This window comes from Hyla sarda, chromosome 4 (genome assembly GCF_029499605.1).
Source record: "Hyla sarda isolate aHylSar1 chromosome 4, aHylSar1.hap1, whole genome shotgun sequence".
NCBI lineage: Eukaryota > Metazoa > Chordata > Amphibia > Anura > Hylidae > Hyla > Hyla sarda.
In genome coordinates, this window is record NC_079192.1 from 92,252,308 (window position 1) to 92,275,777 (window position 23,470).

Genomic DNA, 23,470 nt, shown 5'->3' on the forward strand with positions numbered 1-23,470 from the left:
GGCTTTACATGTGCCTGCTTGGAGCGGCAATACGTCGCTACAAGCAGACACACTGAGATGTGCGAGTCGCAGTGCGCATGCGCAGTATACTCGCACATTGCGGCAGCTCTCGGCCTAGCTCATGGAGCAGGGGGAGCAGCCGCGATGTGTGCGAGTACACGCGCATGAGCGGCAATTCACACATAGCAGAGTGTCTGCTTGTGACGGCGTATTGCCGCTCCGAGCAGGCACATGTGAAGCCACCATGCAGCGGTGCGGGTCCGCTGGTGTGAATGTACCCTTAGTCAGTATGTGTTTCTCATTTTATTCTGTATTTTTAACCATAACCAGGGGTGTGTAAAAAAAACATTTAAAAAGTGCAAATCCTTTGTAGTTTTTCTCTATATTGGTTCCACCCCTGTTTTTGGCTAAAAAATACTAAACTAAATAAGCTCTAAAATCTGGTTCTGTTTTTCTGTAAGTGAATATTAATCTTCTGGTTTACATCTAAAGTATGTAAACCTGAGTGAAAATCTGTCCAGACCAAATACTGTCCTAGTTCAAATATGTCTGGCAATCTGACACAGTTACCTACCATTAGAGATGAGCAAATCAAATCTGACGAATCCAAAATCGTTCCGAATTTCCTGAAAAATTTGAATCGTAATGAATCCAAATATCGCCGTGATTCAATAAAATGAATCGCTTCATACTCCATTTAGCGCGTTCCAGGCTCCAGGGCATCTAAAATGGCGGCTCCACGTGTGAGGACATGGGGCAAGGAACTCTGGGAAGGCGGGTAGGCGGGCTCACCCTGAATCACATGCCATTGCTGCGGCATGTCATTTAAGCATTTTATTACAGAGAGAGATTGTGTGTGTGTTCCACAGAGAAACAGCTTTACAGCAGCGATTCACCACAAGCCCAAATCACTGCAGAAAAGCACTGACAGGGAAGAGAGAGAGAGAGAAAGTACACTTCTGCACTGGGGTGTACAACAACTCTAGTTAGGGTGAGCATTAAAAGCCATAGTCACCTGCTTTTAGTGCATAATGATACTGTACTGGGCTGTACTACACAGCGACTCTGTACTGCAGCATTGGTGTGTACTACAACTCTCAATTTAATAGGGGCCAGTTAGGGTGAGCACTAAAAGCCATAGTCACATGCTTTTAGTGCCTAATACAGGTTGCGTAGTGGAGTGTATTGTCCTCATCTCATGAGTGTAAACTGTAAGTACACCTACGTGGTGTACATTTTTTTCCCTGTTAAACTAATCTTGACCAGTTACTGTGAAAGGCCAGTCAAAGCTACACACTTGTTTTTGTAGCCTAATACAGTTTTAGGCATAGTGGAGTGTATTGTCCTCCTCTCATAAGTGTAAACTGCATGTACACCTACGTGGTCTATGATTTATTTTCCTGTTAAGGGGGTATTCCGGGCAAATTTTTTTATCCCCTATCCAAAGGATAGGGGATAAGATGTCTGATCGCGGGGAGCCCGCTGCTGGGACCCCCCCCCCCCCCCCCGGAATCTCCCTGCAGCACCTCTGGGTTTCCGGGACTGGGGACGGGACGTGATGTCATGCCACGCCCCCTCCATTCATGTCTATGGGAGGGGTCATCATGCCCCCTTCCATATACATGAATGGACGGGGCGTGGCATGACGTCACGTCCCCAGTCCCGGAAACCCGGAGATTTCCGAAACTGGAGACGCAGCTCCCGCATAGAATGCGGGTGCTCCAGGGAGATCGCGGGGGGTCCCAGTAGCGGGCTCCCCGCAATCAGACATCTTATCCCCTATCCTTTGGATAGGGGATAAAATGTTTTTGCTCGGAATACCCCTTTAAACTAATTTGAGCCAGTTACTGTGAAAGGCCAGCCAAAGCCACACACTTGTTTTTCTAGCCTAATACAGTTGTAAGCGTAGTGGAGTGTATTGTCCTCCTCTCATAAGTGTAACATATATGCACTCAGCTGGTGTATAAGTATGTCAGTCAGAGAAGTGCAAGGACATGCACAGAGGAGTGGCAGAGGCCTAAATTCATCAGGCGCAGGCAGAGGTCACAGCAGACTAGGGGCGCGTGGCAGCAGTCGCAGAGAGAGGCCAGAGCTCCCGGTATCAGCTAGCGGTCGTGTCTCGACCAGCAACCCATCTGCCATCATTGTTTAACTTGGTCATTCACTCCCAAGTGACATCTGACACCCCCAGTCAACAGTCGATGAGTTCCTCAGACACAACCCTCAGTTGGCATGGCCCGGGAGCAGTCCCTGTCCTCCAATTGCCTCTGTCCTATGCTGTTCTCTCACCCACAGAAATATCATATGCTGTGGGTTCAGCTCCATTATTTAGTGAGGAGGATCTACTAGAGGACAGTCAGTAGTTACTGCCCAGCCAAGAATTGGAGAAGACATACGCCACTTCCTCCACTAGGCGGGCAAGTAGTGAGAGTGTCGTGGGAGGTGGTGTTGCGAGCATTCAGGCTCCTGAAGCAGACACCGTTGAGGAACCGGTGGAGGACATAAGTGACATACAGATTACAACAACTCTGCCATAAAGACAGAATAAAGGTCCCCTTTTTATCCCTCACTGAAAAAACTAAAACTTAACCCCTTAACGACCACGGATGTATATTTACGTCCGTGGCTGGCTCCCGAGATACAACGCACGGTCACGCGGTGACCGCGTTTCATATTGGGTCGGTCCCGACATGTATCTGAAGCCGGGACCCGGGCTAATAGTGCGCAGCAGCAATCGCGGTGCCGCGCATTATTAACCCTTTAGACGAAGCGTTCGAAGTTGAAAGCCGCGTCTAAAACAAAAGTAAAACCCTCCCGGCTGCTCAGTGGATCTGATCAGGGCCACCGCAGTGAAAATGCGGTGTCCCGATCAGCTAGGACGTGAGCGGAGGGTCACTCACCTTCCTCCGACACATCTGATCGGCGATTGATTGCTCCAAGCCTGAGATTCAGGCTTGAGCAATCGAGCACCGATAACATGGGGGCTATAACACCCCACCCTATGGGGGCTATAACATTGCAAAAAAAAAAAAAAGTTAATAAACGTGATTTAACCCTTTCCCTAATAAAAGTCCAAATCACCCCCTTTTCCCATAAAAAAAAACATGTAAATAAAAATAGTTATAAACATATGTGGTATTGCCACGTGTGTAAATGTCCGAACTATAAAAAAAAATATCATGAATTACACCGCAGGGTCAATGGCGTACATGCAAAAAATTCCAAAGTCCAAAATAGCGTATTTTTGGTCACTTTTTATATCATGAAAAAATTAATAAAAAGTAATCAAAAAGTCTGATCAATACAAAAATTGTAAAATGACTGATGTCACTGCAAATTAGAATTGGTGGTGCAAAAATAAGCCATCATTTGGATTTTTAAGTGCAAAATTGAAAGGGTTATGATTTTTAAAAGGTGAGGAGGAAAAAACGAAAGTGCAAAAATGGAAAAACCCGTGGTCCTTAAGGGGTTAACTTTTATTAGAAGGTGAATAATAGTGAGCTAAACAGTGATATTTTAAAAGCCCAGCACTAACTCACACCTGTCATAACATAGTCCAGGTCGCTCATTGGCGTACCGTTTGACACTATTGCCAAGCACACCTTCAGTGTGACACTCACAGTGCCCTCCCTAACATGTTTTGTCACAGACGTGATAGCCTCAGAGGTTATGGGGCAATCGACGTGCAGACACAACTCGATGATGATGAAGCCGATCGCATTTGGGAGCTGGGTGCAGAATTGGCTTCTTCATCATCATCAGGAGCATAGGGTTGCAGGTTGCCCGTGAGGCAGCAGTTGAGCCAGCAAGGTGGAAGCATGGTTGGGAGTCAACATGGTGGCAGCAGTAGGAAGTCTGGGCCAAACGTGCCTGGGGTAGACCACCTGCTTTGCGGCAGCCTACCTGCCTGGGAAGTAGTGGAACTGGGGTTCCTGGAGTCGGCGGCAGTAGCAGTCAGTCAGTGCGGACTGTTGGGGAAAATCAGCTACTCGGTGGTGTGGCAGTTTTTCATCAACCATTCAGAGGATGTAAATCTGGCCACATGCAAGATGTGTCGGCAGAAGGTGAAGCATGGCAGGGGTTCCAATGTTGGCACTATGGCCCTGTGTCAACATATGCAGCGTCACCATAAAGTGGCCTGGGAGAACCGTGGCTCCGATTCGATGGTCCAGCCTGCTGCATCACCCAGTGGTATGCCGCTCCCTGTTTCAGCCAGCCAAGGCTTTACCACCTCAGCCGAAGGGAGCTGTCTGTCATACCTGATGCTCCTGCTACTTCTACTTTGAGTGAGTCATTTCGGCAGCAATCCATCAGTGAAGCCATGTCCAAAAGACAGCATTATGCGCCCACTCATCCAACGGCAGAGAAGCTGAATGTGCTCCGGTCCTGTTGCTGCAGTCCTTCCCTTTTTTAGGTGGTGGGCTCTGCACCTTTCAGAGAACTAATGGCTTGTGCCGTGCCGAGGTGGAGAGTCCCAAGCTGTCATTTTTTTGCGAAAAAGACAGTACCAGCCCTCCACAATTATATAGAATAAAAGGTGGGCCCGTCCTTGAGCCTGTCGGTGTGGCAGCCCTGACGTGTGGAGCTGTAACTACGGTCAGGGACAATACATGTCCTTTACGGCCCATTGAGTGAATGTGGTTCCTGCACAGCCACACCAGCAACTTGGCCAGGTCACGCCGCTTCCACCTCCACCTCCACACTCTCAGTCCATTGGCTCTCATCCTCCACCGTGTCCTCAGCCTCCACTGCAAGGACAAGTCTCAGTGCCTCTCCAGCCTACTAAGTGTGCAGGGCACGGCAGAGTCACACTGTTCTTCACGTGGTTTGCCTTGGCGAACGGAGTCACACAGGGGAGGAACTGTTAAAAATGATTTGTCAAGAAATCGAATCATAGCTTTCTCCACGAAAACTGGAAATGGGAACCATGGTGACCGACAACGGGAAGAACATCTTGTCTGCGCTGCGTCATGGAAGCCTGAGCCATGCGCCCTGCATGGCACCCGTGTTCAATCTAGGAAACTTTGCATGCACTTCAGCCACTGGTACACTGCAAAGTACACCCTCCTTGAGTTGCAGCATCAGAACGGCATCCTCCAACATAGTCTGATATGCAACGTTTCCACCCGTTGGAATTCCACCCTCCATATGTTGGACCAACTCTATAAACAGAGAAAGGCCATCACCGATTTCTAGATGATCCAAGCGTAAAGGTGTACTCCCCTGTGTAACTTCAATGTCAACCAGTGGCAACTCATACGTGACACCTGCCGTTTGCTCAGGCCCTTTCAGGAAGCCACATTATTTGCCAGGATTACGGGATTCAACTGCTTCATTTCCTACAACAGATGGTGGAAAGGATGGCAGGTCAGAGCACTGTAGCCATGGCGCCTACATCTCACGGCCACATGAGCCCTGTGGAGGCTGAACTGGAAGAGGAGGAGGAGGGGGACAGTTGAGTGAGCGAAATGGGTGGTTGTTATAGTCATCTGACAGGAGAGGAGGAGCAGGAGAAGCCTGTGGAGCTACAGGGTGATGAAGAAGGCAAGAGAGAAGACTTAGACACACCATGGCAGTATGCAGTGAAGATGGAGGCAGGGAGACCCTCCGAGTCACTTGTACAAATGGCATGATGCATGCTCACTTGCTTGCGTAGTGACTGCCGAATTGTCACCATTCGGCAGCAGGATGACTTCTGGCTCTCCACCTTGTTGGACCCTCGCTACCGGCAAAAAATGGGGGCCTTTTTTATACCCACTGAGAGGGAGGACAAACTGACCTACTACAGAGACATCCTACGTAGTGAGTTGGCCAATGCCTATCTGCGCCGCAGTACCAGTTCCATCAGCAGCAGCCTGAGTCTACAGTCGCTGATAAGTAGCTTTCTTCACCTGCATAGTGAAGCAACTCATCAGCAGCAGGTTGATCTTGAGCAGGACCTGAACAAGCAGGTGGTGGCATACCTTGACATGACCCTGCCAACACACTTTGAAGATCCGCTGGACTTCTGGGCAGCCAAACTGGATTTGTGGCCGCAACTAGCACCTACACCACCAAGTATTGATGTGATACAAAGACCTCTAAAAGACAGAAGGAAACAATGTATGGTCCATTGTAACAGGTGGGGGTAAAAACTTCCCCTTTAAGGCCCTACTCTCGCCCTATTAATTCCCTTCTTGGCAAGTGTTACTTGCCCTAAAAAGGGCAGTCCCACACAGGAACCTCTTCCTATTTGCACCTAAAAATACCATTTCCCAGGGTTTTTAGGTGGAAATAGGGAGCGGTTCCTGTGTGGGGCTGCCCTTTTTAGGGCAAGTAACACTTGCCAAGAAGGGAATTAATAGGGCGAGAGTAGGGCCTTACAGGGGAAGTTTTTACCCCACCTGTTACAATGGACCATACGTTGTTCCCTTCCACCTTTTGGAGGCAAGTGTTACTCGTTCTAAAAAGGGCAGCCCCACACAGGAACCTCTCCCTATTTCCAACAAAAAAACCTAGGAAATGGCAGTGTTTTTAGGTGGAAATAGGGAGAGATTCCTGTGTGGGGCCACCCTTTTTAGGGCGAGTAACATTCGGAAAGAAGGGAATTAATAGGGAGAGAGTAGGGCCTTGTAGGGGAAGTTTTTACCTCCACCTGTTACAATGGACCATACGTTGTTCCCTTCCACCTTTTAGAGGTCTTTGTTTCACATCAATACTTGATGGTGTAGGTGGCACATGGTGTTTTTTGCACACCTTTCATTTTGTTTAATTTCAAAAAATGTTGGGGTCCATATATTTTATCCTAAGAATAATAGGATAATAAGATATTGCATATCCTCAGTACTTACTTGTGCACACCAACACTTTGACAAAAGATACAGTTTGCTTCTGCCTACCTGGTTCAGCTACTATTCTGATCCTGCCACCCACCTGATGCAACACATCTGATGCCAAGTGCTCCTTCTTTCACCCACCTTCATCACCGGGTACTGGTATTGCCACCCACCACCCCACTCACGGTCACCGGGTCACTTTCAGGGCTCCTGATGCTGCTGATGCCACCTCCAGGCTATGTCATTCTGCCACTATGTGGTCTACTCATTCTGCCGCCACCTCCAGGCTCTGTTATTCTGCCACCATATGTTCTACTCATGCTGATGCCACCTCCAGGCTGTGTCATTCTGCCACCATATGTTCTCTTCTTGTTGCTACCATTTCCAGGCTGTGTCATTCAGCCACTATATGGTCTCCTCATGCTTCCCCCACCTCCAGGCTGTGTCATTCAGCCACTTTATGGTCTCTTCATGCTTCCGCCACCTCCAGTCTGTGTCATTCAGCCACTATATGGTCTCCTCATGCTTCCGCCACCTCCAGGCTTTGTCATTCTGCCATGTGGTCTCTTCATGCTGCTGGCATATTAAATTAAAATTTTTATGTTCTTCTTCTATTTAAAATCTACAATTTACATTTAAAAAAATATCTTTAATCTTTTCAATTGTTAGGCTCTATGGTCTCGTCAGGCTGCTGCCACATCTAGACTCTGTCATTGTGCCGCCATGTGATATCCTTGTTATATTGATCTTGTAGAGGTAATTATACACTATTGGAGCTGGAATTACCGAGACTGCTGCTGCCACCTCTAGGCTTTGTCATTGTACCGCCATGTCATATCCTTATTATATTGATCTTGCAGTAGTAATTATACACTATTGGAGCTGGAATTACTGTGACTTCTTCTGCCACCTCCAGGCTGTGTCATTCTGCCCCATTTGGTCTCCACTGGCTCATGTCAGTTTTTTATAGCTATTCGACCCAAATAAATTTCTATCGAACAAAATTTTTCAGAAAATTCTGCTAATGGGGCAAATTAAATTTTTAATAAAATCCGATCATCGCTAGTCCTCATATGTTATCTCTGGAATTACCACAAGTGTTACGCCTAGCGCTCCGGGTCCCCGCTCCTCCCCGGAGCGCTCACGGCGTCTCTCTCCCTGCAGCGCCCCGGTCAGTCCCGCTGACCGGGAGCGCTGCACTGACATGGCCGTCGGGGATGCGATTCGCACAGCAGGACGCGCCCGCTCGCGAGTCGCATCCCAGGTCACTTACCCGTCCCGGTCCCCTGCTGTCATGTGCTGGCGCGCGCGGCTCCGCTCTCTAGGGCGCGCGCGCGCCAGCTCTCTGAGACTTAAAGGGCCAGTGCACCAATGATTGGTGCCTGGCCCAATTAGCTTAATTGGCTTCCATCTGTTCCCAGACTATATCTGCTCACTGCCCCTGCACTCCCTTGCCGGATCTTGTTGCCTTGTGCCAGTGAAAGCGTTTAGTGTTGTCCAAGCCTGTGTTACCTGAACTTTTGCTATCCATCTTGACTACGAACCTTGCCGCCTGCCCCGACCTTCTGCTACGTCTGACCTTGCCTCTGCCTAGTCCTTCTGTACCACGCCTTCTCAGCAGTCAGCGAGGTTGAGCCGTTGCTAGTGGATACGACCTGGTTGCTACTGCCGCAGCAAGACCATCACGCTTTGCGGCGGGCTCTGGTGAACACCAGTAGCCTCTTAGAACCGGTCCACCAGCACGGTCCACGCCAATCCCTCGCTGACACAGAGGATCCACTACCAGCAAGCCGAATCGTGACAGTAGATCCGGCCATGGATCCCGCTGAGGTGCCGCTGCCAAGTCTCGCTGACCTTACCACGGTGGTCGCTCAGCAATCGCAGCAAATTGCCCAACAAGGACAGCAGCTGTCGCAGTTGACCGCCACGTTACAGCAACTTCTGCCTCTGCTACAGCAGCAACCATCTCCTCCGCCAGCTCCTGCACCTTCTCCGCAGCGAGTGGCCGCTCCTAGCCTCCGCTTGTCCCTGCCGGACAAATTTGATGGCGACTCTAGACTCTGCCGTGGATTTTTGTCTCAATGTTCCCTGCATATGGAGATGTTGTCGGACTTGTTTCCTACAGAACGGTCTAAGGTGGCGTTCGTAGTGAGCCTTCTTTCAGGAAAGGCCTTGTCTTGGGCCACACCGCTCTGGGACCGCAATGATCCTGCCACAGCCACAGTCCAGTCCTTCTTCGCTGAAGTCCGGAGTGTCTTCGAGGAACCAGCCCGAGCTTCTTCTGCCGAGACTGCCCTGCTGAACCTGGTCCAGGGTAATTCTTCAGTGGGCGAGTACACCATCCAATTTCGTACTCTTGCTTCTGAATTATCATGGAATAATGAGGCTCTCTGCGCGACCTTTAAAAAAGGCCTATCCAGTAACATCAAGGATGTGCTGGCCGCACGAGAGATTCCTGCCAACCTGCAAGAACTTATCCATTTGGCCACCCGCATTGACATGCGTTTTTCTGAGAGACATCAGGAGCTCCGCCAGGAAAAAGACTTAGATCTCTGGGCACCTCTCCCACAGCATCCTTTGCAGTCTTCGCCTGGGCCTCCCGCCGAGGAGGCCATGCAAGTGGATCGGTCTCGCCTGACCCAGGAAGAGAGGAATCGCCGTAGGGAAGAAAATCTTTGTCTGTACTGTGCCAGTACCGAGCATTTCTTGGTGAATAAATTCTGCATCCCGGTGACCCGTCTCGTCAAGCCGCTCTACATTTCCGCGGTCAACGGAGTCAGATTGGATTGCACCGTGCGTTACCGCACAAAACCCCTCTTAATGTGCATTGGACCCCACCACGAAAGGATTGAGTTATTCGTCCTTCCCAACTGTACCTCTGAGGTCCTCCTCGGTCTGCCATGGCTCCGGCTTCATTCTCCCACCCTTGACTGGACCACCGGGGAGATCAAGAACTGGGACTCTGCCTGCCATAGGAAGTGCCTCTCCCCCCCTCCCAGTCCCGTCAGGCAAGCCTCTGTGCCTCCTCATGGCCCCGTCCTTGTGTCACCCTGCCCCGTGCCAAGCTTCGCCCTCTGCCCTCCCTCCCCATTCCCACTCCTGCTGTACTCCCTGCCTTTGAGGAAACCCTCCATTCACTCCCGGTGTCCTCGTCCCAGTTAGAGCACTTGTCGGACAAAAAAAGGGGGAGACCTAAGGGGGGGGGTACTGTTACGCCTAGCGCTCCGGGTCCCCGCTCCTCCCCGGAGCGCTCACGGTGTCTCTCTCCCTGCAGCGCCCCGGTCAGTCCCGCTGACCGGGAGCGCTGCACTGACATGGCCGTCGGGGATGCGATTCGCACAGCGGGACGCGCCCGCTCGCGATTCGCATCCCAGGTCACTTACCCGTCCCGGTCCCCTGCTGTCATGTGCTGGCGCGCGCGGCTCCGCTCTCTAGGGCGCGTGCGCGCCAGCTCTCTGAGACTTAAAGGGCCAGTGCACCAATGATTGGTGCCTGGTCCAATTAGCTTAATTGGCTTCCATCTGCTCCCAGACTATATCTGCTCAATGCCCCTGCACTCCCTTGCCGGATCTTGTTGCCTTGTGCCAGTGAAAGCGTTTAGTGTTGTCCAAGCCTGTGTTACCTGAACTTTTGCTATCCATCTTGACTACGAACCTTGCCGCCTGCCCCGACCTTCTGCTACGTCTGACCTTGCCTCTGCCTAGTCCTTCTGTACCACGCCTTCTCAGCAGTCAGTGAGGTTGAGCCGTTGCTAGTGGATACGACCTGGTTGCTACTGCCGCAGCAAGACCATCCCGCTTTGCGGCGGGCTCTGGTGAACACCAGTAGCCTCTTAGAACCGGTCCACCAGCACGGTCCACGCCAATCCCTCGCTGACACAGAGGATCCACTACCAGCAAGCCAAATCGTGACAACAAGAATCCAAAGAAACAGGTTGAAGCGAAACATTAAACCACAACTGAGTTTCATACGCAGTTTCGCAGTACCAGCCGTGTTTACTTACATGTGCATGGTTTGATATTTTTTTAACAAGCATTTCATACTGGCAGGATTTACCCAGTAACAACAAACTGACACACTACTCTAAAATTGTGCCGCTCTGCAGCCTACATAAGCTGCCGCCACCTCCAGACTGTGTCATTGTGCCGCCATATGGTCTCCTCATACTGCTGCCATCTCTAGGCTCTGTCATTGTGCCGCAATTTGATCTCCTTGTTATGTTGATCTTGTAGTTTGACAGTATTTTTTTTAAAGTAAATGCTTCGAAGGGGAGGATGGGTTGGGACAGCTGGAACCTGGCATCGTGGCAGACCGTCAGCTTGATTTTAGGATACAAGAACGACCTTTTTCACTGCAGCAACTTATAGCAGTATGCGCCCACTCATCCAAGGGCACATGGTGTTGCAGTCCCTCCCCTTTCAGGTGGATAATCAGTCATGAGCATGGGGCAGTTTGCTGAGAGGCAGGGGCTGGGACAGGCGGTAGCTGGCCTCACGGCGGACCGCCAGCTCGATTTTAAGATACAAGTACGAGCTTTTTCACTGCAGCAACTATACACTATTGGAGCTGGAATTACTGCGGCTGCTGGCTGGCACCAGACTTGCCCTCCAATGGGTCCTCAAAAAAGGATTTAAAGTCTGCTCATTCCAATTACCAGGCTCTGTCATTGTGCCGCTGTGCGGCAGTGATTCTAATTGCGACGCCTGTAATCTGCATGCCATACTAAATAACAGTATGTGTGTTAGGACAAGGCAAAGTGCTCTACACCCCTATTGAGGCTCTCTATAGCCCAGAAATAGCCGTTTTTAATAACGATTTGCCGTGATTAAATTCGGATAGAATCGAATTTCTTCGGAAAATTCTGCAAATCGTCTGAATCAAATTTTTCAAAAATTCGCTCATCTCTACCTACCATAGTATGGTCTAATTCAAAACATTACATTCAGCATTTTTCAATCTTTTGAGTCGATAGGTGCAGTTTCATGGCCTTTAGTCTGGCACTTAGCCTCATTATAACCTATGAAGGGCCAAAGAGTATTCTTGTTGCTCCCATCTGGGTGACTCCGGATCACTAGACATATGAGAACCTAGCCTTATAGCTAAAAGTTTGCTTCATTGTATCTAGTGTAGGTAATAGGTAACTTTGTTAGCTTAATAGCCTAGATTCCAGGATGATACATTTTACCTACCTTAATTTGATGGAGGAGTAACTATAAAGAAGAGAAAGATTTGTGCAGGCAGTGGATTGCATAGACTAAATAAAATGTAGCACACTTGGAGTTGTGATCGAAACTAGATGATAAAAGGTTTTCTTTATCTTGATATAAGCACAGATATTATTTGACAGCAAACAGAGATATTGGAAATCGTACACATCTGAAACATAAAATATATTAAAAAATTGCCACATTTTATTTTATGATAAAATGATTCAGGTTTGTTTACATAAAACTTGAACCCCTTCCATAGCAAACAATAGTCCAGTGATTCTCGCATTTAGTATACATGAGAAAAGTGTATGTATTACAATTTACCTGGATATCCAGTGCTGTCAGACGCCCCTTTTCTCCTGAGTTGTGTGCACATTCTTCTATAGTCCATGATGGTTGGGTTCGTTTTATCTCTGACATTTCTGTTAGATGCATGTCTGTGTAAATGGGGTTGCCTTTCATGTGGGACTTCAGAGATGATGGATAAGGATGAGGACTAAACACTTGTTCCACAATATATGAGTCCCTGCCTGGCTTTGGCATCCTGTGCAAATGAGGTATTTCATGCTGGCGATCCACCTGATACAAATGACACAATAAAGGTACAATGTAGAAATATTTATACTGTATCTTTTGCTTAAAAAACAAAAAAAGCCCATAAGATTACATTCTGAAGTTTTTTATTATTTACTAGCTGAATACCCAGCGTTGCCCGGTTTTTCCTTCCTAATCCTTGTTGGGGAGGAAAATAAACAAAGGAGGAAGCTTTTGACTTCATATGCCGTCCTCATATATTGTTGTCATATCCCAAAACCAATGTCAGACCATGTTGGAGCAGGTTTAAATATAGACTAAAGCATAGATCATGCAGTCTGTGCACAGAATTTATCAAGAGCCGTGCGCCATTTGATAAATTAGGTGCACAATAGACCGGCCTAACCCTCTGTAGTTTGGTCTATATTGATGCGGGACATAGACAACTTTGATAAATATCCCCCGTTGAGTTTTATATATATAGATTGGTTCTTTTACCTCTTTCGATTTGCGGTGCCAGTCTCTACTTGATCCTCCTTTATCCTTCTTTTCTTCCTCCGATACGCTGGATTGTTTGGGAAATCCCCAAGGTCGACATTCATGCTGGGAATTTCCCGGCTTAGACTCACTGGTAGTAATATCTTCAGTTAATGAACGGACAGACCTTTGTGAGAAAAGATTTTTTTTCATGGCTTTGACTCTGAGACTTTCCGTGGTAGCATTAGTAATGTCTGGACAACAGCAGTCAGACTTGTCCGTGTTCCCATTGTGGGATGAATTTTGATCTTGGAATGAACTTGGCGAAGCTCTTGTACTGGAAATGACATCACTATGAGGCTGACTTTCAGTCTCTAACTTTGCTTTCTCTGGGGGCTGTATTCTTTCATCTAACTTATTTAGCTTGGCCAACACTTGGGATACCTCATCACGCACACCAGAAAGCGACTCTAACTTCTTCTCTATCTCTCCAATTCTTCTGACTAACTTTCTGACACTACTTTTCAGTTCTTCTTCTTCCATAGTCTCACTCCGTGGGCCCTTGGTTGGTATTTTGTTAGCTCTACCTGAAGCATGTTCTGGAGAACTTTCAATGTCAGCTCTTGGAAGTTGAGCTAAGGAACCACAGCTATTGTAGCATGAGGATTGAGGAATGCCAGAAGATCCACAAAGACTCATATCGTCCAGGAATCTGAATATGTCACTTATGTCATCACTAATGATTTCAGAGTCCGCTTCTGACTGGTTACGAGCCCTGCCTTCTATATAGCGGCTGCAGTTGGAGGGGATGTTTGATTCCTTTCCTTTCTTTGCATCAATTTGTTCTGTCTGTGTACCAACGCTTTCAGACTTCTCTACACTGAATTGACAGGATGGAGTTTTTGTGCCCTTGTCTCTGAATCTCCTTAATGCCTCTTGTTTCTCAACATCTTGGGGCTCACAAAATTTCTTTCCATTATTTTTTAGTGCTAGATCTGGTAAGTAAGAATGATGTCTTTCTGGTACTGTAACAAAATTTGTTGTCTGTAAACTAGTGGTTGGGTAGCACATAGCTTCCTCTTTCCTATTAAAAAATGAGCGTTCAAAATCTGGTACCTCTTCAGTGTTTAAACTCCAGCTTTTTACAGGCTTTCCTATAAGGTGTTTGGGCTTGGTAATAAACCTTTTTTGATCTTGTAATCCTGAACCAGTTGTTGGACCAAAGTATGTGGAGGCCTGAAGATCATCTAAGCTTTCATGCTTTGCCCTTCGAAAGTCCTCAGAAGAGGAGTATGCTGTGTTAAGATAGTGAGAGCTGTATGGCATCTCGAAACTGTGATTGAAAAAAACTGTCTTGGGGCTTATTTTCCCTTCATTCTTTTTCATTGTGACATTCGGTGACGTTCTGAATAAGTTATGGAAATCATCCTTAAAAACATTTCTTCTCTGCCCAGAAGAAGCTGGAAGTCTGAAAGGCTCTTCACTTGGTGTAGGTGGCAGTGATTCCGGCTCAGATAATGGCTGACTGGGGAAATAGGTGCTTTGCATTTCACAGGATTGCGGTGTTACCATTGGATACGAGTCCAAAGCTTGCAATCTTTCCATAGAAGCCGCGCGCTCATTTCCCTCTTTCTTAACTCCTAGGAGGAAATTTGGCTCAGGAAGAAATGTATGACATCCTTCACACTCTTCTTTGTGGCAGCTGGAGGACCTGGTGATGGAATAGCTCCGACTGGTATCTCGTTTCTGTGCTTCTTTATGAGGGGCTTTCTCTTTGCCACTGTAAACATCCATGTCAGATTCCATGCCCTCTTTCTGTTGAGACTGCTGTTGAATGGGCAATTTTTCTTTGGCAGCTCCATCATTCATTTGTATCAAGTTAAATATAGTGACTATATCGGCAGCTGCTATGATTTTCTTGGACTGTTGATTTTCTGCTGCATTTCTCATCTTGTCTCGGAAGAGACTTGCAGGAAAGCTGGGATCTTGACAAGCAGTGTAGTACAGGAGGCTGCGCAGCTTTGCAAGTTCAGGTAGTTCATATCGGGAACATAGAGATTTACATAGGTCTTGGTAAGAGACTGAATTCTGTTTTGAGTCTAAATCTTCTAAAATCTTCACAAGAAGATAGGACGGGTCCTGGGAATCACTCATGGTGACAAGTATCTATATTCCTGCAAAGGAGAAAACAAATAAAATGATATTCCAGACAACAAATATGCAAAATCATTCTATTGGCAACCAGATTTCCCACCATGTAACTGATTAAGAGCTTCTGTTTGTGAGCTGAACAATTTGTACTTTTTCATGTATGCAAATGAGCAGAAAGTGCCCAAAGGGCAAGGCTGATCTATTTAATTGCCCAGAATTTCATCCCCTTTTGCTGATTTCATCCTCCGGCTGCACTGACTGACAGCCTGTGTGGATGGAAATGATGGGAATTTAAAGGGGTTCTCTGGTGGAAAACTATTTTTTTCAAATCAACTGGTGGCAGAAAGTTCAACAGATTTGTAAATTACTTCTAATAAAAAATCTCAATCCTTCCAATACTTATTAGCTGCTGTATACTACAGAGGAAGTTGAGTTTTTCTTTTCTGTTTGACCACAGTGCTCTCTGATGCCACCTCTGTCCATGTCAGGAGCTGTTCAGAGCAGGATAGATTTGCTATGTGGATTTGCTCCTACTCTGGACAGTTTCTGACTAGTGTTGGGCGCAAATATTGGCATTTCATTATCGTGAATATCGCAAATTCGCGAATATTGCACATATATTCGCTATAAATTCGAAATTACGAATATTCACTTTTTTCCGCATATTCGCATATTCCTTCTTTTCACTTGTGGGCCAACTAAAATTATGCAAATACACTTGTCAGAAGTTGTCAACAACATCCCTAGCAACCAATAGTAAAGTCGCCCACTCCCTCACTGTTTTCTTCATCGAATACAATAATATGCGAATATTCGCATATGCGAATATAACAAATACGCGAAATTCGCGAATATAGGACGAATATTTATCTATATATTCGCAAAATATCACAAATTTGAATATGGGTAATGCTGCTCCTCACTATTCCTGACACGGACAGAAGTGTCAGCAGAGAGAACTGTGGTCAGAGAGAAAAGAACAACTCAACTTCCTCTGTAGTATACAGCAGCTTATAAGTACTGGAAGGATTAAGATTTTAATTTACAAAACTTTTATGGACATTCAACCAACATTATTTCACCATATACAGACTGTTTAGTATCCGGACGTCCAGTAGCTGAATTTAGTAATTTACTGTATGTTTTATACGGTCAATTTTTTACATTGATTTTATCACTGCATATTTTATGTTATATTTGCCATTTATTTTTCCTCCCACAAGGGCCCTGTGTGAGGAATATAAGCAATAAAAATCTTATACATCTAATAAAATATCTGTTTAATTGAAGCACGGTCTTGAAAATATTTTTTAACTTTTTTTTTTTTTTTTTAAACTACTATCCTTGAGGTTTGGGCTATTTTTTGCACAACTAATTTACAAATCTGTTTAATATTCTGGAACCAGTTGATATGAAAAAAAGAATTTGTTTTCCACTGGAGTACTCCTTCAAGGCAACTGGCCCTGCCCTGTAGACGTTTGTTCTCAGAGGAAAGAAAGCACTGTGGCGCTACCATCACGGATCAGACTTGAAGATTAAAAGTATAAACACATTTTAAAGACACATCATATAAAAAATTTAAAAAAAAACAGGTGTACATTTGGCAAGACGTGTTTCGGGAGCTAACACTCCTTTTTTCAAGTGCAGTAAAAGCTTATACTGCAATTGAAAAAGGGAGTCCTAGCTCCTGAAATGCGTCTTGCCAGATGTATACCTCTGGATTCCAGTCATACCACTGCTGGCTAGCCACTTAGGATCACCACTGTACCCCTGATATATAAGGGTAATATGCATGAACCAAAGTCATACTCCAGGTAAGTCTTCTTTGCTGTGGGCATTTGTGACTCAATTGCATATATGAAAAAAACACAAATTTATCACCTCACAAGCAGCAGTGCCTTATAGGAGTACTCCAGCACTGCTTTTCTTTATCCTATTGTGCACGGGCTGCAAAAAAAAAAAAAAAAAAAAACTTAACTCACCTTCCCTCACTCCCCCATTGCTTCTTCTTCCTGCTTCCGTGTTCACGGATGGTCACACTGCGGTCAGCGTATTGACGGCCGCAGCAATGTCCTGTCTTGGCCGATGACAGGCTGAGCGCAGTGTAATGTAAGGAGCCTGGGCCCCGCCTTCTACCTGCTGCCCGGGCCTGTTGCATGACACTGCACTTGGCCGAGGCAGGACAACCCTGTGGCTGGCGATACGCTGACCGCAGTGTGATGAACCTTGCACACGGAAGCAGGAAGATGACCGGACCAGAGGACCCAAGACCGATAGTGGCGGAATGGAGGAAGGTGTTTTTTTTTTTGGTTTTTTTATGCATCTCGGCACAGTAGGATAAGGAAAAGCAGTGCTGGAGTACTCCTTTAATCTAAAGGTATGCCTGTGAAGGAGCTTTTAACCTCTATCTGGTACTATGATTAGCTACATAACATAAACCATGTAACAGATTCTTTTTAAAGCCTATCTCCTCAGAAACCTTAAATCCTACTCTTCAGCCAAGTCATACAGAGATCTGGTACTCTGGTGCTTTAACAGGGATCATGCAACAAGCAACAGTTAGTTGTTAGCCTTCCCTCTTCCTGAAGAATTATGGGAACAAGATGATAGTTTAATAATGGAGCTTCCAACCATTAGTGGTGAAAGCCGGGGTCCCGTTCCGGAGATCATGGGGGGTCGCAATGTTCGGACCCATTGTGATCAGGTACCTCTCCCCTATCCTATGAATAGGGGATAAGACAAAGGTTGTCCAGGCATGCTGGGAGTTGTACTGTTGCAAGGGCTGGAGGCGCACTATTAGGAAAACAGTGGCCTAGGCCCTCACATTAGAATGTGTCATTCTCAGCAGTCAGCTCATTATTAGCACAGGGATCATTACAATGACTGGTAAACACACACACACACACACACACATATATATATATACATAGATAACACAGGATCTGCCAATAGTATGACCACAGCTCTCCTACCCTGCACATTCACCTTCATATATGTCCCAGAGCATGCCCATAACACTCCCCCATAGAAATCAATAGGCTTATGGCTGCTGTAATAGAAATCTATGAACCACTGAGTAAGAATATATACAATCAGAATAAACAGATGGAAAAAAAAAGATTATGTTTCAGTATCTGGTTTTAATTAGCTAAAAATCTAGGTGCTACTTCCCCTTCAGAATGTCTTGAGTTGTATTACTAATGTAGATGGTGGAGCAATTTTGAGTTGCTATGGGATTCTACTATTTATATCTCTTGTTATCTCTCCAAGTTTAAAGAAGTGTTAAATGTAATCAAAACTACAAATCTGGAAGCCTAATTAATAGAAGACGAGAGGGAGAATAATTAACATGCACCGTGTAAGTACATAGAGGGATGCAGCTGATCCAGCATCTCTCCCATGGATAGTCTGTTTAAATTGTTTTTTTACATTGTGTGTTAAGATTTCATATGAACTTTGAATATTTTTCAGAAGAATTGTTCCATATCAGCTCACGTTCTAATTGTTTGGTAATTTTTATTATGAAAGGCAGATATCTAATTTAATGTATTACTTAAATTGTACCTGTCTTTTCAGTATAAACTGTCCTGTGTGGGTACATGAAGAGTAGCTCTATTTCTGCTCTGCAGGCCACATTTGTAATTTGCAGTTCTCTCAGAGCTGATGGGCAGAGCTCCCTCCTCCTCCTCCATAGACTTAGACAGTAACATAGGGGGAGATTTATGAACACCTGTGCAGAGGAAAAGTTGCCTATAGCAACCAATCAGATCGCTTCTTTGATTTTTAACAAGGCCTCTGCAAAATGAAAAAAAAACGATCTGATTGGTTGCTGTGGGCAACTGGGCAATTTTTCCTCTGCACAGGTTTTGATAAATCTCCCCCATAGTTTCATAGCGTCTATTAAGTTCAACCTAAAACCCTACTGTGTTGACTTGGCTTGTCTTGTAGACACAGGACAAAGCTGAGCTGATTTTTAGAGAGGAATACAGTTTCATAGGAGAGGGGAGAATTTTGATCAACGAAGCATTTTTTCCTAATAAATGCTTTAAAAAGTTTACTCCAAACATGAATGTCAGCACTGAACAGGGCCAAGACTGAAACCCACAAGTACATAAACCCCAAAAAAGAATAATTACAGTTGCTAGGAATATATCAAAGGTACCAACTGTTATGCCGAGCGCTCCGGGTCCCTGCTCCTCCCCGGAGCGCTCGCGGCGTTCACCTCCGTGCAGCCCCCGGTCAGACCCGCTGACCGGGAACGCTGCACTAGTGTCACCAGCGGGGATGCGATCCGCGTAGTGGGACGTGCCCGCCCGCGGCTCGCATCCCAAACTCACCTGCCCCGTCCTCCGTCTGCTCAGTCCCGGCACGCGCGACCCCGCTCCCTAGGGTGCGCGCGCGCCGGCTCTGTAAGATTTAAAGGGCCAGTGCGCCATTGATTGGCGTCTGGCCCAATCAGTACCTGCACCTGTGCCTTCCTCATATAAACCCACATCCCCTTCCTGTCATCGCCGGATCTTGTTGCCTAGTGCCAGTGAAAGTGTTTTGTGTGTTCCCAAGCCAGTGTTTCCAGACCCTTTGCTGTTGCCCCTGACTACGACCCTTGCTGCCTGCCCTGACCTTCTGCTACGTCCGACCTTGCTCTTGCCTTGTCCCTTGTACTGTGCCTGTCTCAGCTGTCAGCTGGGGTTGAGTCGCTATCGGGTGGAACGACCTGGGGGTTACCTGCCGCTGCAAGTCCATCCCGCTTTGTGGCGGGCTCTGGTGAAAACCAGTAACCCCTTAGACTCTGTTCCCCTGGTACGGCCCACGTCATCACCCCACTGACACAGAGGATCCACCACCAATGTCCTCGCTGCATACCTATCCGGATCCTGACACCAACATTATTATTCAATGTGCAGAAAATAAAGTAAAAAATCATAGAAAGAGGAGGTGGCACAAAGACTACACAGACAGAAATTAAGTTGGCGATGACAGGTTCTTCAACATAGAGCTAAATAAAAACAGGCATAAAAGAATTGCATAAGTAAAGTAGAACGTCATAGCAACAAAGGAATACCGGACACAAGTGCTGGTTAAGACAGAGGAACTGGACAACTACATAAAAAAGAAAAGCATGTGGCATATCAATAAAACCAAGTTAGATAGCATACACAGATACCTTACATGTGAAGAGCCAGACATCACAACATCTTTATGTACCCCTTCATACATTTCACTTTTCTTAGGAGGTGCCCCATTCCAGATTTTGGCTTACAAATACTGAAACAAAAAATACGGAGCCAAATACTGCCATGTAAAACCAGTCTTAGGCTAGCTTCAGGTTACATACTCTGAAAAAACACCAGTTGATGACAATTTATATAAATAAAAAATTAACAATACTTGATTATTCCATTTAAAAAACATACACATGCTCAGTGATGAACAGATTTCAATAGCCAGGAGAACACCAAATAATTACATAATACACTCCATAATAGGATATACTAAAGCATAATGGTAATACCTAGGACCACCACAATTAGGGGATGTTGCAATGATATAACAACCCTAGACACTAAAGAGGCAGTGGAAGGCTGCAAAAAATATAACCACTATGGGATTTGCACCCTGTACCACTCCTGCCCAATATAATTGCTCAATACAGGACTATGTATTCACATATAACAATATTGAAACTCACCCATGCCGTATAATAGAGTGTGATCCCTGACCCTGAGCACGCTTTCGCTCCTTCCTCAGGGGAATCATAGAGTGTGCTCCCGGACCCCAAGCGTGCTTTCGCTCCTTCCTTAGGGGGATCATAGAGTGTGGTCCAAGACCCCAAGCACGCTTTCGCTCCTTCCTCAGGGGGATCATAGAGTATGCTCCCGGACCCCGAGTGCGCTTTCGCTCCTTCCTCAGGGGGATCATAGAGTGTGCTCCCAGACCCCGAGCACGCTTTCCCTCCTTCCTCAGGGGGATCATAGAGTGTGCTCCCAGACCCCAAGCACGCTTTTGCTCCTTCCTTAGGGGGATCATAGAGTGTGCTCCCGGACCCCGAGAGCGCTTTTGCTCCTTCCTCAGGGGGATCGTAGAGTGTGCTCCTGGACCCCGAGCACACTTTCACTCCTTCCTCAGGGGGATCATAAAGTGTGCTCCCGGACCCCGAGCACGCTTTCGCTCCTTCCGAGCTTCAGGTTATGCTGGCTAACTGTTGAATGGCCATCGGATGGACAAGACCTGAGGCTTTGTTTGCTCCATACACCAAGCATGGGGACATTTAAAGTGCAGCAATTGAAAAGATGAATGGCACTCACCAGTCTTGTGGTATAGCAAACGTGTTGTATTCCATGAAGTGCAACATAGTAACAGGCAAGGCAAGGGAGGACTCGGACACCATCCACGCAGCGGTGATAGCTATTTTGTGCGCAAAGCGCACTTCCTCGGACCAGGAAGTGCGCTTTGCGCACGAAATAGCTATCACCGCTGCGTGGACGGTGACCAAGTCCTCCCTCGCCTTGCCTGTTACTATGTTGCACTTCATGGAATAAAACACATTTGCTATGCCACGAGACTGGTGAGTGCCATTCATCTTTTCAATTGCTGCATTCTTATAGACTGTCTTCTAAGAATTGAGCACCCCAATCCGGTTGCCTTTGACACAGGTGTACACGAACTTGCCATATAGCCACATTTATGTAGTGCAGTGTCGAACGCTATCTCTATACTGCCGGTCATTTAAAGTGGTTGTCTATCTTTTTGAATTGCATAGGTCATCAGTATTAGATCAGCGGGGGTCCAACTCACGACACTCCCAAGGATCGTCTATTTGAACATGTCATGGTGTTCAGGCTAGCACCACAGCCTGTTAAAGGGGTACTCCGGTGGAAAACTTTTTTTTTTTTAAATCAACTGGTGCCAGAAAGTTAAACAGATTTGTAAATTACTTCTATTAAAAAAATCTTAATCCTTACAGTACTTATTAGCTGCTGAATACTACAGAGGAAATCCTTTTCTTTTTGGAACACAGTGCTCTCTGCTGACATCTCTGTCATTTTTAGGAACTGTCCAGAGCAGCATATGTTTGCTATGGGGATTTTCTCCTACTCTGGACAGTACAGTGCTTAAACATGGATAAAACCAGTATATACTTACTACAATATGAAGAGGCTGCAATAGCGCTAACCGAAGATAATAGTTTAGATGATATTTGTATCATAATGTACTGGATGTTCCTTTTACACCAGTGTGTGATAATCCCACCACAGATAGTCCCTGTGTGGATAATCAGATGGTGGTCTTGCTGTGCGCTTATATTGATAATTAACTAATGACGTGCAGAATGGAATTAAGCTGACATAATCCATGTCTCTGATGCCCATTTGTACTAACTGGCTCCAGACCATTTTAAACAGGTTTTCCAGGCTTAGAAAAACATGGTCCTATCTACAGGATAGAGGATAAAAAAAAGTGTCTGATCAGGGGGGGGGGGGGGGGGATCAACCTGTTAAAGGGGTACTCTGCCCCAAGACATCTTATCCCCTATCCAAAGGATAGGGCATAAGATGTCTGATTGTGGGGGTCCCGCAGTTGGGGACCTCCACGATCTCTGTGCAGCACCGTGCAGCGTTCATTTTGAACTCTGGGTGCCGGCAGCAGGGGTCTTGACTTCACACCACGTCCCTCGTGACGTCACACCACGCCCCCTCAATGCAAGTCTATGGGAGGAGACGGGGCAGTCACCACACCCCCTCCCATAGACTTGCATTGAGGGGGCATTGTGTGACGTCACGAGGGGTGTGGTTGTGATGTCACCACCCCGCCGCCAACTCCAAGCTTTCGGAACAGAACGGAACAATGGGGCAGCGGATTACCCCTTTGAGGATGTGTGAACTGACCCTAAGGTTAGATCCACACATGGAAGATTCAGTTGAGTAACATTATTTCCCCTATACCCATTTCTGCAGTGCCAAATCTGTTGGATAGAAATAGTCTCAGAAATTTCTGCAGCTAAATCTGCCGCATGTTACTCCTTTGTACCAATCATCAAATCCATTCAGTAACAATGTAAAGCTGAATGCTGTATATTATAACTAGGCCTAGAATATGAAGAATACATTTGTCTGCTGAATGAGAGGCAGAGAATGTAATGTGTAGTTCTCTTGAAAAGACTAAGCTTTCAGGTCATAGCTTCTGCAAATCGTAAAATTCATCGGAGGCAGCCTTGTGATGTTATTGATGTCCTCCTTGTTTGGCATGACTGCTCTCTCAGCTTCCATTTACATCGAATTAATT

At 46.3% G+C, this 23,470-nt stretch overlaps 1 protein-coding gene across 1 annotated transcript in view; it reads right to left on the bottom strand.

Annotated features, from left to right (window-relative positions):
- Positions 1-23,470, bottom strand: part of MINAR1 (membrane integral NOTCH2 associated receptor 1) — an 83,496-nt gene that overhangs the window by 1,970 nt on the left and 58,056 nt on the right. The window contains exons 2-3 of the mRNA XM_056571557.1: positions 13,058-15,210; positions 12,350-12,604 (exon numbers count right to left, since the gene is read on the bottom strand). Coding sequence (XP_056427532.1) covers positions 12,350-12,604; positions 13,058-15,190 — 2,388 coding nt within the window. The 5' untranslated portion in view covers positions 15,191-15,210. The remainder of the gene's footprint in view (positions 1-12,349; positions 12,605-13,057; positions 15,211-23,470) is intronic.